Source organism: Barbus barbus, assembly GCF_936440315.1.
Source record: "Barbus barbus genome assembly, chromosome: 29".
Lineage (NCBI taxonomy): Eukaryota > Metazoa > Chordata > Actinopteri > Cypriniformes > Cyprinidae > Barbus > Barbus barbus.
Genome location: NC_136757.1, coordinates 13107383 through 13127173, shown reverse-complemented (window position 1 = coordinate 13127173; position 19791 = coordinate 13107383). Strand labels below are relative to the sequence as shown.

Genomic DNA, 19791 nt, shown 5'->3' with positions numbered 1-19791 from the left:
AGATATATAAATATGAGATCAGATAAATCTGTCACACTTTGCATTCTAGCATCCATGTTAGAATATGTTTAATATAATATAATATAATACAATATAATAGGTCAGGTTAAACTTGTTTCCCAGGTTTTTTAGCAGCTAATCTAACAATTTAATAAGAATTACAGTAATATACTTATAATACAATATATTGTGCTGGAAGGTGTCTCAATAATCATATCTTTGCTAGAGCCCTTCGAATGTTTAAACCTAAGAACTCAGAGAGCCCCTCAGGGCCCTCAGGTAGTGACCCCAAGATTGCAAAAGTGTTGGCTAAAAATATCCCCTGAGAATGTAATTAATTAATGTGCCTAAATCATTGTATATGTATATATACATATACAGGCAATGTGAAAGTACCCAAAATATGTGTATAATTTGTTTTTTGATTATCATGCTAGCGGGCATCCATCTTGCAGTTTCAAACCCTTTAATATTTAATCTTGTAATGAAACTACTGTGATGAAACTATTAACATTAAGAACTCAAGAAAGCTTCTTAAACCACATCATAATTATCAGATATAGTATAAACAACGGCTTCAACCTTTTAGTCTACACATCTACAAACAAAAAGATGAATAAAACGTTAAAGAGATACCGGAACATTGCTTTGAAAGCATGACTTCCGCATAGTTTAGAGAAGAGTTCTGTTCTAATAATGCAGTTCAGCCCTTTTTGGATAAATGCTTGATAAACAATCCCTCTGGGTTTAGTGTAAACAGTCCCACCTTAGTGGTGTAGTCTACGTGATATGCAGGTATACGGCGTGTGTCCACTAACAAAGGTCAAGGATTTCCATATACTCACTTAAAAAAGCATGAGATACGTAATAACACCTTGTTCACTGAAGGTCAGGCTAGGGATTTTAAAAACAGGCACTCTTAAATGTTGCTAAAGCTGATAAAACCTGTGCTCCAGGGACCATATTCAGAAAGAAATTAGCTCTTAACTGGCTGAGTTAGATGATTAACACAGTAGAAAATCAGTCCAGTCTCCCCAGATGTAAATGTCATTGGTTGTCTTGTGTTGCTTATAATAAATTGACATGTTGATATCGCATAAGCAGTCTTTCAGAATGCTGCCAGTTACATGTAGATGCATACTGTACACATTAGTGAGTAGTGCTTATGGGGTGTCAATTTGGCACGGGTGAGGGAGGGAAAAAAAAATCACAGTATGCTCACAACAAAAAACTAGACTACACCACTGTCCCACCTGAAGTGTGTCACTTGCTCAGAACACTCACATGATGCACACCTTTACTCAAATGCTCGAGGGGACATTATCTAAATTTGTTTTTAACCGCACTAAATTATTGGTAGATGAGGAATTAACCACAAATGAATCATTAATCTAAACTAGCTTTGAATGTTCTGTTGAACTGATGTACCAGAAACATTACATAGAGGGAGACGAATCATTCTTGTTAAATAAATGGGAGAAACCATGGAAATAGAGGAAATAAATATACTAAAATGTATTTGAAATACATTTATTTCATGCTAAGTATGCTAAAAAATAGCTATATAGGCCACGGCTAGATAGATGTTTGAGAATACATTGCTTGTTTTACCGCAGATTTTTTTTTTCTTTTTTTTCGTGGTGCCCCCCTGAACGTGGTGCCCCTGGGCACTTGCCCAGTTGCCCATATTAATCCGCCTATGAAGGTACCTGGAGATGAAGGTGGAGATTTGCTTATACGTTCTGGCTGTTGACTGAAAGATAAAATGGGCTCGCTCCTTCCTAATTTACATTTAGGAACTTCATTGAAAGACCGATATCTTTCAAAGATCATACAATTATCCTCAATAGTGACATTAAAACACATTTTTATTAATTCCTTTTTTTAAATTCAATTCGAACTTCTGGTGACAGACTTCTCTCTATGTAGCCTATGCAAGATCTCTCCAATCATTTCATCTGATTAAACTTCAGCCCTCCATAACTGATCACAAGTTCACATTCACATCTGCCTCTATCCAATCAATAACAATAATAAAGTCCCTGTCCTACATTTTTTACTTTTCAATAATCCATTTCACTCAGATATACTGTATGTTCCAGAATAGAAGAAAAGATCTGTCACTTTCATTATATTGTGACATTAAAAAAGTCAGTTGTCTTTCTGATAGTGTTTGTTTTCTCTATAGAATAGACATGTGAAATTAACTAGACCAGCCTGAATATTAAAAAATAGTACATATGATTCTATTGTTGTAAGCTTTTATTCATTTGTAAAGTGTACTAAAACGCAATATTCAAAAGCATTTTCATCATCATCTTTTGCTGCAGGATAGCTATTGCGACATCTTTCCAGGAAGATTGAAGGTGAAGTTTGTTCAAACTATACAATGCTGGTACAACCATATATGTGGGTACAATATGCATCACATGACTAAATATGCGTCACCGTTTTCGAGTGCTGCGTTTACACAATAAATACTACAACTACTCCAGTTGGGAGAACATCTTCAGAAAGCTGTGGACAAAAATGCTGTCTCAGTGTGGACAAAAGGCCAAAACATAGAGAAAAGGTGCGTTTTCAAATTTATCCAGATGTAACCTGAGATACAATTTGTGACCATGGACCACAAAACCAGTCATAAGGGGCAATTATTTGAAATTGAGATGTATACATTACATGAAAGCTAAATAAATAAGCTTTCCATTGATGAATGGTTTGTTAGGATAGGACAATATTTGACCGAGATACAGCTATTTGAAAATCTGCAATCAGAGGGTGCAAAAAAAAATCGAAATATTGAGAAAATGAAGTTCTTAGCAATGCATATTACTAATCAAAAATTAAGTTTTGATATATTTATGGTAAGAAATTTACAAAATGTTTTTATGGAACAAGATCTTAATATCCTAATGATTTGTGGCATGAAAGAAAAATCGATAATTTTGACCCATACAATGTTTTGTTGGCTATTGCTACAAATATACCTGTGCGACTTATAACTGGATTTGTGCTCCAGGGTCACATTTGTGTCCTAGCACAGCTGAATTCTCAAATAACTGATTCCACTCATTGAAATGCAAAGGTATGAGTTAAAGTGGGTGGTCAGTATCGAAAGGAATGACAGAAATGCATTTCCAGAGGAAGCCACACAGAGGTCAGCGGGTCGAACAGAGTGCCACCCGCTTCCCCCTTCTTTGCATGTGAGGAGCTGCGTTGTCACTGTAGATTCAGGCTTGGCGGGGTGCCTGTGGTGGATCTGCTGATAAGACCTGCTCTGACAGAGACTAGATGAACAACCACACCTACTAACACCTGTGATGGCAGATGAGAGCGAGATGAGGGGAGAGATACACCACCACCTGATCATCAGAGAGGGCCGGCTTGCAGTGCTGGTGCTAGATCTGGCCTCCAGGCCTCTGCCTGCTGAGGAATCCAAACCTGCGCTGGATTAATTTACGACCTCCGCGACTTGGAAAGCGAAAGCTCCCACTGCTGTACCAACACGCATGCATGATCTCAGTGTGTGGCTTGTGATGCGTGATCGTGTGACTCATGCTCGCAAAGCTTTGTTCCCATCTCCAGTAACTCTAAACCTATTGTTGTAAGAAGACAAATTATATCCTCCGGTAAACATATTGACTTCATAGAAAACGTCCACTCAGGGCCTCATAATTAGTCATGTGTGACAGATGGAATATGCATTAAAATGTGTCCACCATTGTGTGTTTTTGTTTAGTCTGAGTATGTTATTAATATTTTAGTTGTCTGCTGTTTTTATATTGTTTTCTTTAATTATTATTCGTTCTTCTTATTATATTTGAAAGTATATTTTAAGTCAAGTCTTACTTAAAGCATCAATAGATATGTTCCCAATAATTAAACAATTATTTATTATTTAATATGAATCGATTATAATTTATGAAGTTGTTCATGTTAGTCATTTTCTATTAGTCTTTGTTTTGATATAACAAATAATAAGTTTATTATTATTATTATTTTCTTATTTCATTTCAATCAATGTTAAATATTTTTTTTATTATTATTATTATTTTTTAATGGTTACGTTTTAGTTAACAATAACCCTGTTTCCCTCCCATGCGTTCAAGGAAATAAAATCTTTATGTAAATCTTAAAATTAAAAGAAAAATGAAATATTTCTAACTAAAAGAGAAATAAATGAAATATACATTATGTAAATAATAAACAATGTACTCAAATAGTCTTGTGGAAGCTACAAAATCAAGGAGAAAAGGACTTTATTCATTGTACCAACAGACTTTGGCAAATTAGCAATCTTCGCATTTGGAAATGCATTTTTCGGCAATGTCAGGGCTGAAACAAATAAATAGCACATTTTTTTGCAGATGTACATTGCTGGAATAAAGATACATTGTTTTTCCTAATTAAAAGACATACAAGTGTGGTGTGAAAATAATGCATCAGCTACTTAAACATGATTTTCTCCTTTTTAAATAAAGCTTTTCAGTTTCTTAAGTACCTTCAAAAGCATGTTTTACTTAAATAAATAGAATGATCTCCATTTTTAACATGCACAACTGATTTGTGTGGGAAAAGTATATATACACATGGTTTGAGCTTTCAATGACAGTACCTTACCATCGCACAAACACACACACACACACACACACACACACACACACACACACACACACATACATACATGTTGTTTTTTGTGGTTTATGGGGACTCTCCATAGGCGTAATGGTTTTTATACTGAACAAACTGTGTGTGCTATTGCCCTACACCTAAACTTAGCCCTCACAGGAGACTTTGTGCATTTTTAGATTTTCAAAAAAACACCATTTAGTATGTTTTTTAAGCCTTTTGAATTACGGGGACATAGGCAGTGTCCTCATAAACCACCTTCATATTGTAATACCTCTGTCATACCCATGTCATTATCCTCATAAACCACACACACACACACACACACACAGGCCAAGGAGACAGGAACACACACATACACACATTCACACACACTAACATACTTACAAATGCAGATACACTATACATATCTCCCCCTCTAAGCTTTTCTACATCGTCTCTCAGAGGGCTAACCTATCAAAGTGATAAAAATGCAATGCTGAACATAATGAAAAAGAGGAAATTATGAATCCGAACATCACATTTTTAACATCTGAACAACACAAGATTTTTTTTTTTTTTCATTTTAGTTTTTTTTTTTTTAACATAACAATCACAAAGATATGGATTCATGCATTATGAGCTTTGTGTCTTGATCTTCCACCTCTCCTGGCAGGAAATCGTAAGTTGAGGCTTGATGCTACAGTGACGTCAAACTGTACATCAAAACTCTTTTTTTCCACAAGTCGATGAGGATAAGATGAAATGCTACTTCTGAGTCATGTACAAACAATCTACAAGTAACTAGAAAAAAAATCTGGCATCTGGGCATCCAGAGCTAGCGCTTCACTGCAGAGAAATAAGGACGTAAGTCTTCAAGTTCACTTGTCTTTCCAGTTTTTGCCTGTTTGTCTATCTAAGATGTTTCGTCTTTGAGCTTTGTTGACGATTCTGTTGTATTTCCTTGATAGGCGGCGTCTGACTAGTGAGCTGCAGCGAAGTGACCTACTTTTGCCTTTGCTTGTCTGTTTAGGTTTTCATGAAGCAAAGTAGGAGCTCTGCATGGAATAGAGTCGGTCGATGGGGTTCCCGACTCTCGCTTGCATTGAGCCCGCCTCGGACGAGGCCATGAAGCAGTCACTAAGGCTGGTCAATGAAGTGTCGCTGTCGATGTCGTGGAAAATCGAGTCGTTTCCTGTGGTAAGAGAAAAGAGAAAACAGGGGTCAATATGATGCTCTCTTTTTGTCTGAATCTATTGATTTATTAAAACATACATTAAAAATATCACTCATATATACAATGACCTAAATAAACTTATTTTGTGATGACCATGTTTTACATTTCTGTATTAAAATACATTTTTATATTTTTGGGGGGCAAGTCAAAAATGGCAGAGTGATACAACTGTCCTCATAATGAAGAAAAAAGCCTTATTGAAAGAAAAAAATATTATTATTATTATTATAAACATTTTAACATGGTTCAGCCAACATACAGAAGCATATTAGTGTTATTTTAGTATAACAAAGATACTATTATTGGTTTTATTAATACTTTGAATCAGTTTTTATATTTAAACTTTCCATTTTAATGTTAAAATTTAGTAATTTTGTTGTCATTTTTTTACGTTTTGTTGTTATATATATATATATATATATATATATATATATATATATATATATATATATTCCTTAAAAATAATAAATAAAAATAATGATTAAGAGTCAGTCTTCAGAAAAACAACATAAATTTATGACTGCTCAAATATATTTGTATGGGATCCAACATTCCAGACAATATTGTTTTGTTAAACTAAATTGTTTCTCACTAACAACCGAGCTAATAGCAAATGTTTACTTCTGAGCTGATCTTTCCGCTCTATCATTTTCCTTGTGGGCACAGTTAGCTGTAATACGCTTTCCAGTACTTAATGACACCATTCCGCAAGACAGTGACAGGTTGATGGGCTATGGTTTTTTAATGAGCTGGCAATGTTGTCTGTCCCTGCTGTTCTCCCATAAAACCCAAGCTGGAGGGTGATGAGACCGGGGATTTGGGCCTTGCCATTCAGGAGAATGAATGACAAGACACTTGGGACCTGTTCTTAGGTTGCCTGTGTCTCCAGATTTATGTGGCTAATGCTTGAAGTTAATGTCAATAATATGGAGAACAACTGGAGTTGTGCAGAAACAGCCTCACTCTGAGGAATTACAGTTCGCTTCTTACCCAAACTTTATACCAAATTTTGACGAATGTGGCTAGTTCTCAATGGTTTCGCTCAATGTGTTGTTTTGCTAGCAGACCCATGGATGCTTTCCCATGGTACTTTGTGCGTCAGTCATCATGGTTAACCATTGTTGTTTTACATGGCGCACCACAGATCATCGTTCGGCTCTTTAACAAATATCCAATAGACAGTGTCACACAGCATAACAGACTACACCATGAATCCCTATGAGACCCGGGCGAATAAACCAAACGGGTTGCTCTGGGAACAGTGGATGGGGAGAGTATGGTTTTGAAACACACTGAATTCATTTGGAAGGAAAACTTCAAAATAAAGTGGTGCGTTTGTGTAATCTCATGAGGAAAGAAGGGTGGTATGGTTGCATTCTGTGAATCTTGTGGTCCAAACACATGCCCCAGCTTCAGGGAGCAAATATGACAGAGCTCATGGGTTGATGCTCACCATATGGGTTCATGTGGTCACCGGGCATTTGAGGAGGGGTAAGGCCCTGCTGGAAGGGGTCGGTGCTGTAACCATTCTCCATAGCAACCATCTGTTGTTGGGTTGGAGCCAATGGCGTGTAGGAGTTCATCATTCCCTCCATCCGATTGGACATCACCTCTGGAAGGGGGAAAAGAAAAGTCGATGTTGATCAGCCTTTGAGATATTCTCATGGTAGGGATGACTGACATCATCTTTGCGAATTGGAGAGCGTGGTTAGTTTAACAACTGTACATAATGCAAAACATTAATGCTTCGTTTAGTAAGAATTGTTCTTTCTAGTGGATTGGGTTTCTCCAAAAATCAAGGCTGGGTCTGGTATCTGGCCTCGAAATCAAGTTGAATTTCACGAAAACCAGCAAACAAGAAACACTCTTGTTCTGTTGTGGGAGAAGACGCTATGACACCAGCCCTATAGGGCAGTACTCTATGAGTCATACTCAATGCCGAGGGCTAGGAATGACTCTTGTGGCTTCTAGTCTGGAGCCCACCATCTCAGCCCTCTGCTTTTGAGTGGTGAGCTCTCACAAGAAAGATGTCTGCATTTCATTTCTACAGGCTTCCACAAGTTTCCATTACATCTTCTACTCTGATGCAAAGACATCTGATTTTGAGTTTTACCACACTGACATTTTGCTAACCTATAATCCATGATTCTTCAAGTAACAGTATCATAAAAAACTCCCTAAAACTAAAAGATAAATAACTAGATAAGTAACTAAATAAATAAATAAAAAGTTAGAAAGAAAGAAAAAATTAAAGGAACAAAGAAAGGAAGAAGGAAAGAAAATGAAAAGTTAAAATAAAACAATGAAAAATAAAGTAAATTAAATAAAAAGCATACATATTTTGTCCAAATAAAAAGTGGTCCAACCAACATGAATATATTAGAGAGGACCAACGCAAACACTTATGAATGTATATCAATAATTATTTTTAAATATTAAATAATTTGAACGTTTTATGACAAGACAAGGCCAGTTCAGGCTGTAAAATGTCATGTGTGCAACTTTCTAAAAACATCATATTTATGAATTAATATTTTAAGATATTTGTAACAAATTGTCCCTTAAAAACATATTTTAAAATAAAATTAAAATTCAATTGAAACTTTTCATGATGGTGTAAAGTGGTATAATGGTGGTACAAAGGTTTTCATGACCATCCACTAAGTATGTCTTCATCTACAAAGCTTGATTTATATATATATATATATATATATATATATATATATATATATATATATATATATATATATAAATTATTTTATATTTCTTGCTTTCACTGACACAAATACAAAGTTGTAAGGTAGCGGTAAAACTTTGAAAAACTCTTGAACCACAACATGACGCAGCAAGTCCTTTCTAGAATGTTTTCACACCAATCACTGGCCCCATAGCTGAAACTATTGGAAAGCTGACACTTATAACCAAGACAGATAGGATTTACAATAACAAATATAACGATGTATTAACCGTGGGGCTCCATTGGATGACATATTCCAGCCCAAATCCATGATTCATGACATCATGGACTACTCGAGACCGCTATGGTATTTCCCAAAGGGGGGTCTGACTTCACAAGACTTCTCAATATCTCAGACCACCAGAATAGTTCATCTACACCTAGCTGTCTCTCTCGAGCGTCTCCATCACCCTATCATTTTCTTTCGTTTCTCTGAGAAAACATTTCTATTGGTTCATGAGGGTAAGGTTCATGACCAAAGATGAATCACTATCTGACTTCAATTATCCCATTAAATGTGACACAGCCAAAGGCCACAAAAGTGCTGAAGCAAACAGAGAGAAACTAGTGTCAATGTGATGACTTTACACTTCTAACGTTCGACAGTGGTCTTTTTGCTCTACACAGCAGAGTCAAAGCTCTATAAATGAATGCATCATGAGAATAGTCCAACATCGGTCTATAAAATAAAAGTATTATTGCTCGTGGTTTATCACTGAAGATGATTCAGTGATCGCCTGGATTATGGTTTTGCAGGAGAGCGGGCACAAGGGGGTCTGTTCAGCAATAAAATGTCAATATAAACCCTCTGTTTTACACAAAATAAAGACAGGAAGACTAGCTTTTATCTCAAACAACAAAAAATGTGTTTATATGTCTTTAAGGATCAAAAATGTAAATAAAATGTGCTAACAGGTCACATATATTCAGTGGAATTAATATGTTTGATTATTAAAAAATGTAGCTCTGGGAAGTACAAAAAAAATTGCTTTAAGAATTTAAAATGTAAATAGACTATGTGTTAAAATTATGTGCTAAAAATGTTTTGATTATTAAAATGTAGCCTTAAGTACAAGTACTTTTATTCAACACAGCCATAAAAGGAAAATGTGTTCTCTGTACTCAAACTTCATCTCTAAAATAAAACTGCTTTATGGTTATTTCCACAGTCTCTAAAGACAAACGCAGAGAGTGAAGAAATAAATATGACTGATGGAGGAATGGACTCCACTGCCTTACAACAAATATTTATACAGGAATTAAGACTCTTGAGCTGTAGAGGAAACATTTGTCCTCCTCCGTAGAGCTTGGAATAATATTCTTCACGTTTCTATTTTCCAGACAGTCTCATCCAAACTCATCTGTTACAGAAGCTCAGTTGGATCGTCTCAACAACATATTAACTGTCCAAAAAATGATGCTACTTGACGGATTAGCTCTTTAACACTCTCAAATGAAATATTAGCCTAAAAAATGGTGTTAATACATGGAATGTTGCCAAGCATGACCAGAAACAGATTGTCTTATAAATGTGAAGTGCATGAAGTCTGAGTGTGAAGATCACAGACACATAATGGCTCATCCTTTGCGCCTGGCTGCATGGCAACTTGAGACAACCACTTTACTGAAACCGGGATGCTGGGTTGCTTCCAGCAAAGGAGGGAAAAGGGTGGGTGGATCGGTCAAAGTGGAGGCAACTTCAATGCGCTTATGTTGTAAATTAATTCGTCCACCTCCACACTTCCTCCTCACACAAGAGCTGCACTCGTTTTTCGACCTAATCTACAGCGACCAGGGGTCATCGCCTGTGTCGCTCGCCCTGTTTTTTGGGAGGGTGGACACGACTCACACGGCAAGGGTTGATGTGGTTGGAGGTAAGTTGGGATACCTCACTTTCTACCATTAGATATTCTTTTAGAAATTGAACTTTGACCACAATGTCTAAGTAATGAAGCAAATCGGCCTATAAGAAGACAAAACCTTTTACAATATATGCAAAGTAAAAGTTAAAATAAATACAATTGGATAAACGTTTTAGTAAGTGCTTTTGACTGTAGTATTCTCAGCTGCATTTTATTAAAGCCAGTTTCTGCTGCTAAAAAAATAAAAAAAATAAAAAAGGTAATTGCGATTGTTTTCTAGTAATTGTGAGATATAAACTCAGAATTGCAAGTTATAAGGAAAGAATGTCAAGAAATAAATTCGCAATTGAGAGCAAAAACTCAGAATTGCAAAATTTAATCTCACAATTCTGAGAAATAAAATTCAGATTTTTTCTCAGAATTGTGAGTTTATATCTCGCAATTCTGACTTTATAACACACAATTGTGAGATATAAACTTACAAGTCTGAGAACATATCAGTCTTTTTCCCCTTCAAAATTGGACTTTAAAATTCGCAATTGCGAGTCAGAATTGTGAGAAAAAAGTCAGAATTGTAAGAACCAAACTCGCATTTGCGAGAAAAAAACGTCAGAATAAAAATGTAAAATCTCACAATTGCGAGTTTATATCCAGCTATTCTGACCTTATAACTTGCAATTGTGAGTTTATATCCTGCTATTCTCACTTTATAACTTGCAATTATGAGTTTATATCTCACAATTTTGAGAAAAAAAGTAAGAATTGCATTAAAATCATTTTAAAATGATTTAAAATGATAGCATTAAAATCATTTTAAAATGTAAAGTTCAATTGCACAGGATTTGTAAAATGCAAGAACAGTCTACAGATTGGAGATACTGTAAATGCTATTCATTCATGTTGGTTTCCGTCTTAAAGTCGTATTTGAGACCTATGCGGTTGCCTTTAGGTTCATATCAGGACATTTTACCTTGGCCCAGCCTTTGGGAGTTTTGCTGCTCCTGTTGCTGCTGCTGCCTCCGCGCCAACTTCTTCATCTGAAAAAATAACGATAAAAGCACAATCAGAAAACTTTGCGACTCCCCAGACCAACTCTCGGCTATCTAAAGAGAGATGCTCCTTGTTGTTCACCTCTGCTTGAACTACGCCAAGCTTGATCTGGCTGCATTATATTATCCACAGCCTTTTGAAGATAAAATCAGGGCTCTGAGGTGGGTTTCAGACGCTAATGTAAGAGCAGGATGGATGTGAATACATCTCTCTCGAACTCTTGGGGAGTTTTTTGTGGAATGCGTCGAGAGGTTAAGCTTCAGGCAGATAGCAACTGAGATTTGCTGTCTCGAGCCTCGCTTGCATTTTCCCTTTTGGCAGCAGTTGCGAGGAGTTTAGTGCGTTGTTGGAGGATTACTTGAAAATTGTTGTGTTATCTGGTCCTTGGATGTACATTATCAGGTTTGTGCGGGTAATACTGGATGATTAATAAGGTAGTGTACAGGGTCTGGACTCACCTTAGCTCTTTGGTTCTGGAACCACACTTGAACCACACGAACGCTCAAGCCCGTCTCTGCAGCCAGCGTCTCTCTTACCTAGATTATACAACAAAAATCATTGATTTCTTTAGTGACGATTCTGTGTAATATATGGAAGCCCAATTCCACCTTAGAGTGTTTAAAAAAAAAAGTGCATTATTGTGTCTTTTATTTAAATATATATTTCTTAGATCTAAGATCACAACTGCAACTTCATATCTCAAAACTTTAACATAATTGCGAATATTTCTCACAATTGCAATTTTATTTCTTGCAGTTGAGACCATCTCACAATGTTACAGTAATTATAAAAGTTAAAACTATTACTTCAAATCTCAGTTGCAATTTCATATTATTTCACAATTGCGATGTTAACTGCAACTTTAACAGTCACAGTCTTTATTCCATGTAATTGTAACAATGTTACAATGTGACTATATCACATCCTTTCTCTTGGAACATGCAACACAACTTCTTGTGTAAAATTCATTACTTCAGACTTATATGCCCTCTAGAAGCTTGCGTTCTTCAAGTGAACGACGCATTATTGTGCCATCCCATAGACACACATAAACACTTTCACGGACTTTTTCATTAACTGTTCCCATCTGGTGGAATGACCTGCCCAACTCAATCAGAGTAGCCGAATCCTTACGCATCTTCAAGAAATGACTAAAAACTCATCTGTTCCATCTTTACTTGACCCTCTAACTCTAGCACTCTATTCTAATTTTATTTTATCTGTATGTCTTTTTATTAAAAAACAAAATAAAATAAATAATAATAATAATAATAATTATCTGTACTGCGTTAGGCTAACCAAGACTTGTAATAGCACTTGCACGTTGTTGCTCTTGTGTTGGTTTTGATTGCTTCTTATGTCCTCATTTGTAAGTCGCTTTGGATAAAAGCGTCTGCTAAATGACTAAATAAATAAATATCTCGCAATTGCAATTGCATGTCTTGAAATTGTGATTTTTTTTCTCATTTTATTTGACATAAATGGAACTTAATATTTCATAACTGGGACTTCATAAACCATGGGATTTAGTTTCATGTAATTCTCACAATTATGACTTTATTTCTCATAATTGTGACTTTATATCTCATAATGTAACTATGCTACAGTGTATATCATAACTCTGACTAAAAATTTCAATCGCAACTTCCTATCTCACAATTGCGTCATTAATTGCAACTTTCAAGTAATTGTGATATCACAACTGCAAATTAAATCCCACTATTTCTTATTTTAAACTTCATCTCATGACATTATATTTTGATATATATTATGATATATCATCATACATTTTATTTTCTCTGAGTCGCTAATGACTTCGATAGAAAGATGGTGTTCAAGATATGGAGGAAACTGATCTCACCTTCCGGCAAGGTTTGGAAGAAACCTCGAAGGATGCCTTGAATGCACGTCTCTGCTGTGTGGTGAGGATGGTACGCGGTCGCTTGGGTCTTCTTGGGTCTTTCCCATCATCTCCCTTCCCAGTGCCTCCTGAGCCCTTCTCCGGCTTGATATCCAGCTCCTCATCTTCACTTTTCTCTGGAAAGAAATCCATCATTCACAGGAATCAGTACTTACTTTTAAAACTGCAACTTTTTAGACAGCCTACTGATAAATAGATATTTCTGTTCTTTTCAATTTTAAGAGATTTAGTCACAGAGCATCCATAATGAAAGGAGACACATGTGGTTTTAATACATTTGTTATCAATTTATTAGTGCATGAGTGGGCCACATCCATTGCAAAACGGCAACTCTGACTGTGAAGTATGTGAATTTGTCATTGGATTGGACATTGTGTCATTTAAAATTAATAGCGCACAGCTTTGGCTGTTTTACACTATATAAATCTTTGATAAGAATCCAACACACAGTGGATGCAACATTTTGGGGAAGGTATGAAAGTAGAGTACATATGGGAAATGAGGTCTAATATCCAGAGGAAGTGAAACAGATAGCAAAACCACAAATTCAAACAAATTCATGCTTGCAAAAAAGAACACAACGCAAGCAGAAATTTAAACTCGCCAATCCATAAAGTTCAATATCTTGCCTCATCACAAAATGTACACTGCCTGTTCATATGAACTAATCAAAGTGACTCAATTAGTCTAAGGTGATCCTCGGGCGGGTTAATCAAGCCTGCCCTGTGTCGTGATAATCTCTCTCAGTAGGTCCAGCTAATGTGCCATATTCACAAAATGGCTCCTGGCTTTCCTACTGTAATTATTATAGTCAAACGGGGGATTGGCTTTATTGTTCAGTGGGTGGAGGTTTCATCCAATAAGCCACATCAGCTTGTGTTTAATAGAATAATAATAGTAATTAAAAAAAAAGGTGCCAAACTCCATAACGTGGCCTGGTTCGAAAGTTAAAAACCCAAATGGGCACGTTCCCAGCGTGACTGTTTTTCGAGATTAAGGGCTTCTGCAATTTGGCACTAGTGGCTTTTGTGGCATCAGCAGTGAACATCTCTGGCGATTAGGCCTGCAAATGGTTTGGCCTTTTTAAGTGATCAGCGGGAGATACAAACATGATGGGCTAATTCGGTCCTCTCTCTCATCTGTTTCTGATCTCTTTTTCTGTGGTGTACTGCAAACTAAATGAATTCTTAGAAATTACACTTCACTTCTTGCATTCAGGTCAACTTAGAAACATTAAACACATATACCAAAAAAATGTACAAATGAAGAATAGAAAAGAGACGAACATCCCAGAAAGTTGACACAGTCTTGTTGAAGCATCTGACAAGTTTCTCAGTGTTTGAGAGAGTGGGCTGTTTGCGTGTGTGCGCGTTTAAATGAAATCCACATGGGGATGGTAAAAGTGAGGCTTGGTGAGATGCCTCATTACGGTGAAGTGAGGGAAAAGGAGTCTGAGGGGCTGATAAAAAGTGAGGGGATGCTGGTGAGCAGGTCCTAAAATCCTTCTTGTCACTCACAGAGATTCAAGCTCTTCTTCTTTCCAGCAACTTAACTTGCCCACATCAGACAGCACAGTGTGGCTTCTCTCTGTCAGAACTGCTCTTCATCTGCTGGATGTTGTTTAAAGGGGCCATATTCTACACTTTTGTGTGTATTTTTTCCTTTTTTCCTCTGTAGAACACAGAAGAATATATTTCTAAAAATGTTCCTACTGCCCATACAATAAAAGTCAATGTTTTGGCATTCATTGCATGAAAAAAAAACAAACAGTTGAAGCATTCTTCAAAACACTTATTTCTGTGTTGTACAGAACAAAAAAAAAAGTGTTTTGAGACTCCCCTTAAAATATATTCATAAATATGCTGGCATCAAGGTCTGTGGTGTATAGATTAGCTTGTATTCATACCTGAATCTGAGTCATCGGGGCTGACAGAGCCGAGGAGGTCTTTTTCCCTCTCATAGTCGTTCTTGCACAGCAGCTGTCCATCCTTCAGTACAAACTCGTCCCCTTTCCTCAGCTGTCGGTCACATACACAGCAACAGAAGCAGTTGAGGTGGTACACGCACTCAAGCGCCCGCATCACGAACTCTGTAGGGGCGATTTTCTCCAGGCACCCGCTACATTTGGTCGCAAATAACCTGAGAAAGTGACAGAGAAAGTGACAGAGAAAGAGAAAGAGAAAGAAAGCGAAAGAGAGAAGTGTGTAAATGATCAAAAAAATCTGTCTGAAAAGACATAAGGTCAAACTTTAGCTCTAAACCTACACTACCATTTAAAACGTTTGGGGTTGGTAAGATGTTTTCGAAGCTTCTTAAGGTCTTTACAGTCCGAAATTCTCGTCCAAAATCTTTGCACGTTAAGAAATAAATACGACCTCACCTTGGGTCAATCACGTTCACACACTTCTCCCAAAACTTTCAACCGTCATGAAATTTTTTTTGGATCAGGTTCAGATTTCTGTGTTTTCCCATCCGTAGCAAACATTTTGATAGGAAAGGATGACGAATACGAAAAAAACTGAAAAAAAAAAACGCATCCGGAAATTTTGGACTCAGTGTGCAAGGACCTTTAGAGTAATTTAAGATGGATTTATTTTATCAAAAATATTATAAAATTGTTAAATTCTGAAAAATTATTGCAATTTAAAATGACTGTTTTCTATTGAATTCGGTCATATTTACTTTTCAAATATTTGCACTGGCGGAAAAACAAACAGCATACAGGTTTTAAATGATACGACAGTGTGCAAATAATGACAGACTTTACATTTTTTGAGTGACCTACCCCTTTAAGATATTTAAAAATACAGTAAGAGTAATGCATCAGAAGGCATCACAGCACAGTGAATGTCTTTACATGTGCTTGTCCATCATAGTATGGTGATTAAGGGGGCAGGGGACATGAGGTTGAGCCCCTGAGCGATCTGCTTTGACACTGGCTCATCTGTTAATGCAGCCTGGATAACTCCTCAACGCTTCAACAGAACCCAATGGGAGGAAATACGGGATCACCTCTCGACCCAACGCACCAGCAAACCTCAATCAGCGGCATGGGCCCTCAGCTCCACTGGCTTTACCCCGCTCACTGCAGTGATTAGACAGGCTTCATCGCCACTCACACAATGCTACTGAAATGGGAAGTTATTTCTTAGGGAAGAGATGGCTTAAAATTTTGTTTTTGTGAGATTTCTACATTTTTTTCTGATTAGACAACCTGTTGATCGGAGAAAATAAAAAATAGCATAAATAAAATATTAAAATAGAAACAAAAATATTTTTTCACTCATATTTAATGCAAATTTACACCATATTGCTAAGAAGTGATCTCCTGTCAGATAAACTCTAAAATCATACGCTATGCCACAATACATGTCTGTTTACATAACAGACAACGGCCACCCCCGCAGCCTTCATTTCCTCCTAACGTTGTCGATAAAATCATTTTGGTTTCATTACAGGCAGAGATATTGCCAACTTGCTCTCATCTTGTGAGGTTCAGCGGGGGCCCACCTCTACAGGAAGTGGGTTTGTGACAGTGTCCAGCCCATAAAAGCTGATTTATTAGCCTTGGTTCTTTTGTTTGCTCTGGCTGGTAGGACAGCTGCCCCGGCGCTTGTGCGTATCTCTGTATTTCATCTGTGGCATTGTTCATCGGGAGGGAGACAGGGAGAATGCCCATCATCATCATATTCTGTTGATGGTGGACAGGGTTGGTTGACAGTGATGAATATGTGTTAATATGAGTTCAGATGAATATGTGTAAATATGGTGGGTTTTGTGATGGTAATTTCATTGTGAGATGGTGATGGGGGACTGATAATGACAGCCCGCTGGACACACGACCAGCTGCATCGCTGTTTGTTGGAGTTTTGTATAGCCGGGTATTTTTTGTCACGACTGTTGTTTTGCATGTCAGACTTTCTATGGGCATCCTTTGAGATGTCATGAGAATAAACCGATGTGGCATACAGTGGAATTGCCTTGTCATTTATGGAGCAGTATCATTATTAATGCTGGAAAATAACTGGCAAATACTCATTGACAGATACTGTTGGTTTTATGTACTATATTATGTACCATTTTTAATTATTACAGTTTCTGTTAAATTGTATTTTACTTAATTTAAATTAGTTTATATTTTATATTTAGTTCATATATTGAAATATTTGAAATAAACCTGAAATACATACACACACACAAACACACACACACATATATATACACACACACATATACATACATATATATATATATATATATATATATATATATAAGGATTTTCTAATCACATGACAATCTATAGTTTAATTTGGCTTATATCAATTATTTAAAATGTAGCATCATGTTCTCTTAATAATGTTAGGATTAGGGTTAGGGTTAATGTACAATCAATTGAGATTTTGTTTTAACTCCTTCACAAGGGGGTAATCATATTTTGGAATCTTTAGGATCAAAAACTTTAAGAACTCAGTTTTTTGGGGGAGAATAACAATATGTATATTGGCATTAGCAGGCTGAACATAAGCCTATAATCTTTTCTTTATTGTGGGACAAGAAGAAGATTAGAAGATTTTTATTTGCCATTGGAAAACTATTAATCCTAACTAAACTGTTGGCATGCCAACAACTCTCTCGTGTTTGTGGGATATCCATCTACCTGGCTCCTTTTTCCAATCTGAGCAAAGGAATAATTCTAAGAAACACACCTTCATCATTTTGTGTTTAGACGTGGCCTGATCTGTTGTGGTTACTCCCAATTGTTCAAGCAATTACGTCCATACAGATTTCATTAATCCCATGAAAATAGAATTATTTTCCCCCCACAAATCAAGTATTGAGCAAGTATTGAAGATTATCATGGTTGTAATTTTTGGCATGAAGACCACAGCGCTGTGATATGATCTTGTGAAACATCTGTAAAGAAGATGAGTTGGTAACAATAACAAGATGATTTTGCACATTCCATCATATTTATGGAGTTTTTGCTGTCTAAACACATCCAAACACTCACAACGTTCACATTAAAAGATGGCTGACGTAATATTTTAGCTAGATTAACCAGTTACATGCCGGATCTGTCAAACAAGTCGGACAGAATAATGAATCTGTCATCATGACTCAGTTTGAATCAAACGTTCATTCAACAATGCGAATCCTTGTCAAAGACTCCAGGACGAAAAAGGCCGGAAAGCACAGGAAATTAACCCTATTGAGCAGTGGTGACACTTTCCAGTTTTGCCCGCTCACCTTGACGCTGCCCTGCTCTCAGGATCCTTCTCATCCAAATGAAAACATTCCCTTTCATCCGCCTCTTTTCTTCTCACCTCCTTTTTCCCCACCCGTTCTAATCTTGTAAGCCATTATTTTTCTATTTCCCCTCTCTGTCACTTTGCATTATTTTTGCTGCTGTAATTCCCATTTGTTCCTTCTGGAATCTTCCTGTCCTGGCTTTGTCCCGGCATCTAATCCGGATTTTTTTGGCTGTTGTCAACCCCCCTGACCCGTTCCCCATTCTCAGCGGGACCTCTGAGGGAATAGCCACGCATGACGCCCCTGCTATAGCAACCACACCTCTGCAGGAAGGCGACGGCTAACTTTTCGGATGGGCAGAGAAAGCCTTTCACAAGCTGGCAGCAGAAGTAAATCCTTCTTGGAGGAACAAGGGGAATTAGCAGGGAGCAGTGGAGTAGGGATTTAACCCTACCCCTTTTTTTCCTTTTGAAAGGCACAGTCACTTCAACTCCCACTGATCGCTACAATCAAACAGGGCAGAGGCGGGGGGTAACAGAAAGAGAGAGAGGGAGGTGGCCGGGATGAGGGGGGTGAAAGAGAGCAGCCCAGTGAATGACACAAGCGCTGGATTGTGGAGGAGCCCCTAATCCCACTTTAATACCTTTCCAAGTTCAGCGCCGAAAGAATGCGCTTTAAAACAACACCGCAGTGTGAGCAGGAGAAGGCCAACCGGGGGGGGGGGGGGGGGGGGGGGGGGGTGGATTGCTCTCAATCCCCCGTAACATTACCTGATTAGCCTGGGTGAGCAGCGGAGTATGGGCATGCAGGGGAAGAGCAGACCGGACGTCAGGACAGACGTAAACAACGGCAGCTCTTACTGGGATGCCGCATGTCTTCTGGAGGGGATTTCTGTCCTGTGGTTTGAGATGAAAGCTGAAGAGAGACTAGAGAGTAGATGCATCTCCACATCTGAGCCTTTTTAATAAACCTCTACAGTGAGGGAAAGTACTACCACCAGACACAAAACACAAGATCTAGGCTACAGATCCCAATTTTTCTGCTATTGGTCTCAAGGAGCAAAAAGAGTCTGAAGAATCATGTACATTATTGAGCTTCCTTTTAAAACACCTAAACTAAATAACAT

The 19791-nt window shown here is 37.3% G+C and overlaps 1 protein-coding gene across 2 annotated transcripts in view; it reads right to left on the bottom strand.

Moving 5' to 3' along the window:
• Positions 1-4243: 4243 nt before the first annotated feature.
• Positions 4244-19791, bottom strand: part of LOC306849028 (LIM homeobox transcription factor 1-beta) — a 69513-nt gene continuing 53965 nt past the window's right edge. For both annotated transcript variants that reach the window (XM_079383879.1, XM_079383878.1), the window contains 6 exons: positions 15322-15554; positions 13356-13531; positions 11953-12030; positions 11415-11481; positions 7299-7457; positions 4244-5803 (listed from right to left, as the gene is read on the bottom strand). In XM_079383879.1, coding sequence (XP_079240005.1) covers positions 5646-5803; positions 7299-7457; positions 11415-11481; positions 11953-12030; positions 13356-13531; positions 15322-15554 — 871 coding nt within the window. In that variant the 3' untranslated portion in view covers positions 4244-5645. The remainder of the gene's footprint in view (positions 5804-7298; positions 7458-11414; positions 11482-11952; positions 12031-13355; positions 13532-15321; positions 15555-19791) is intronic.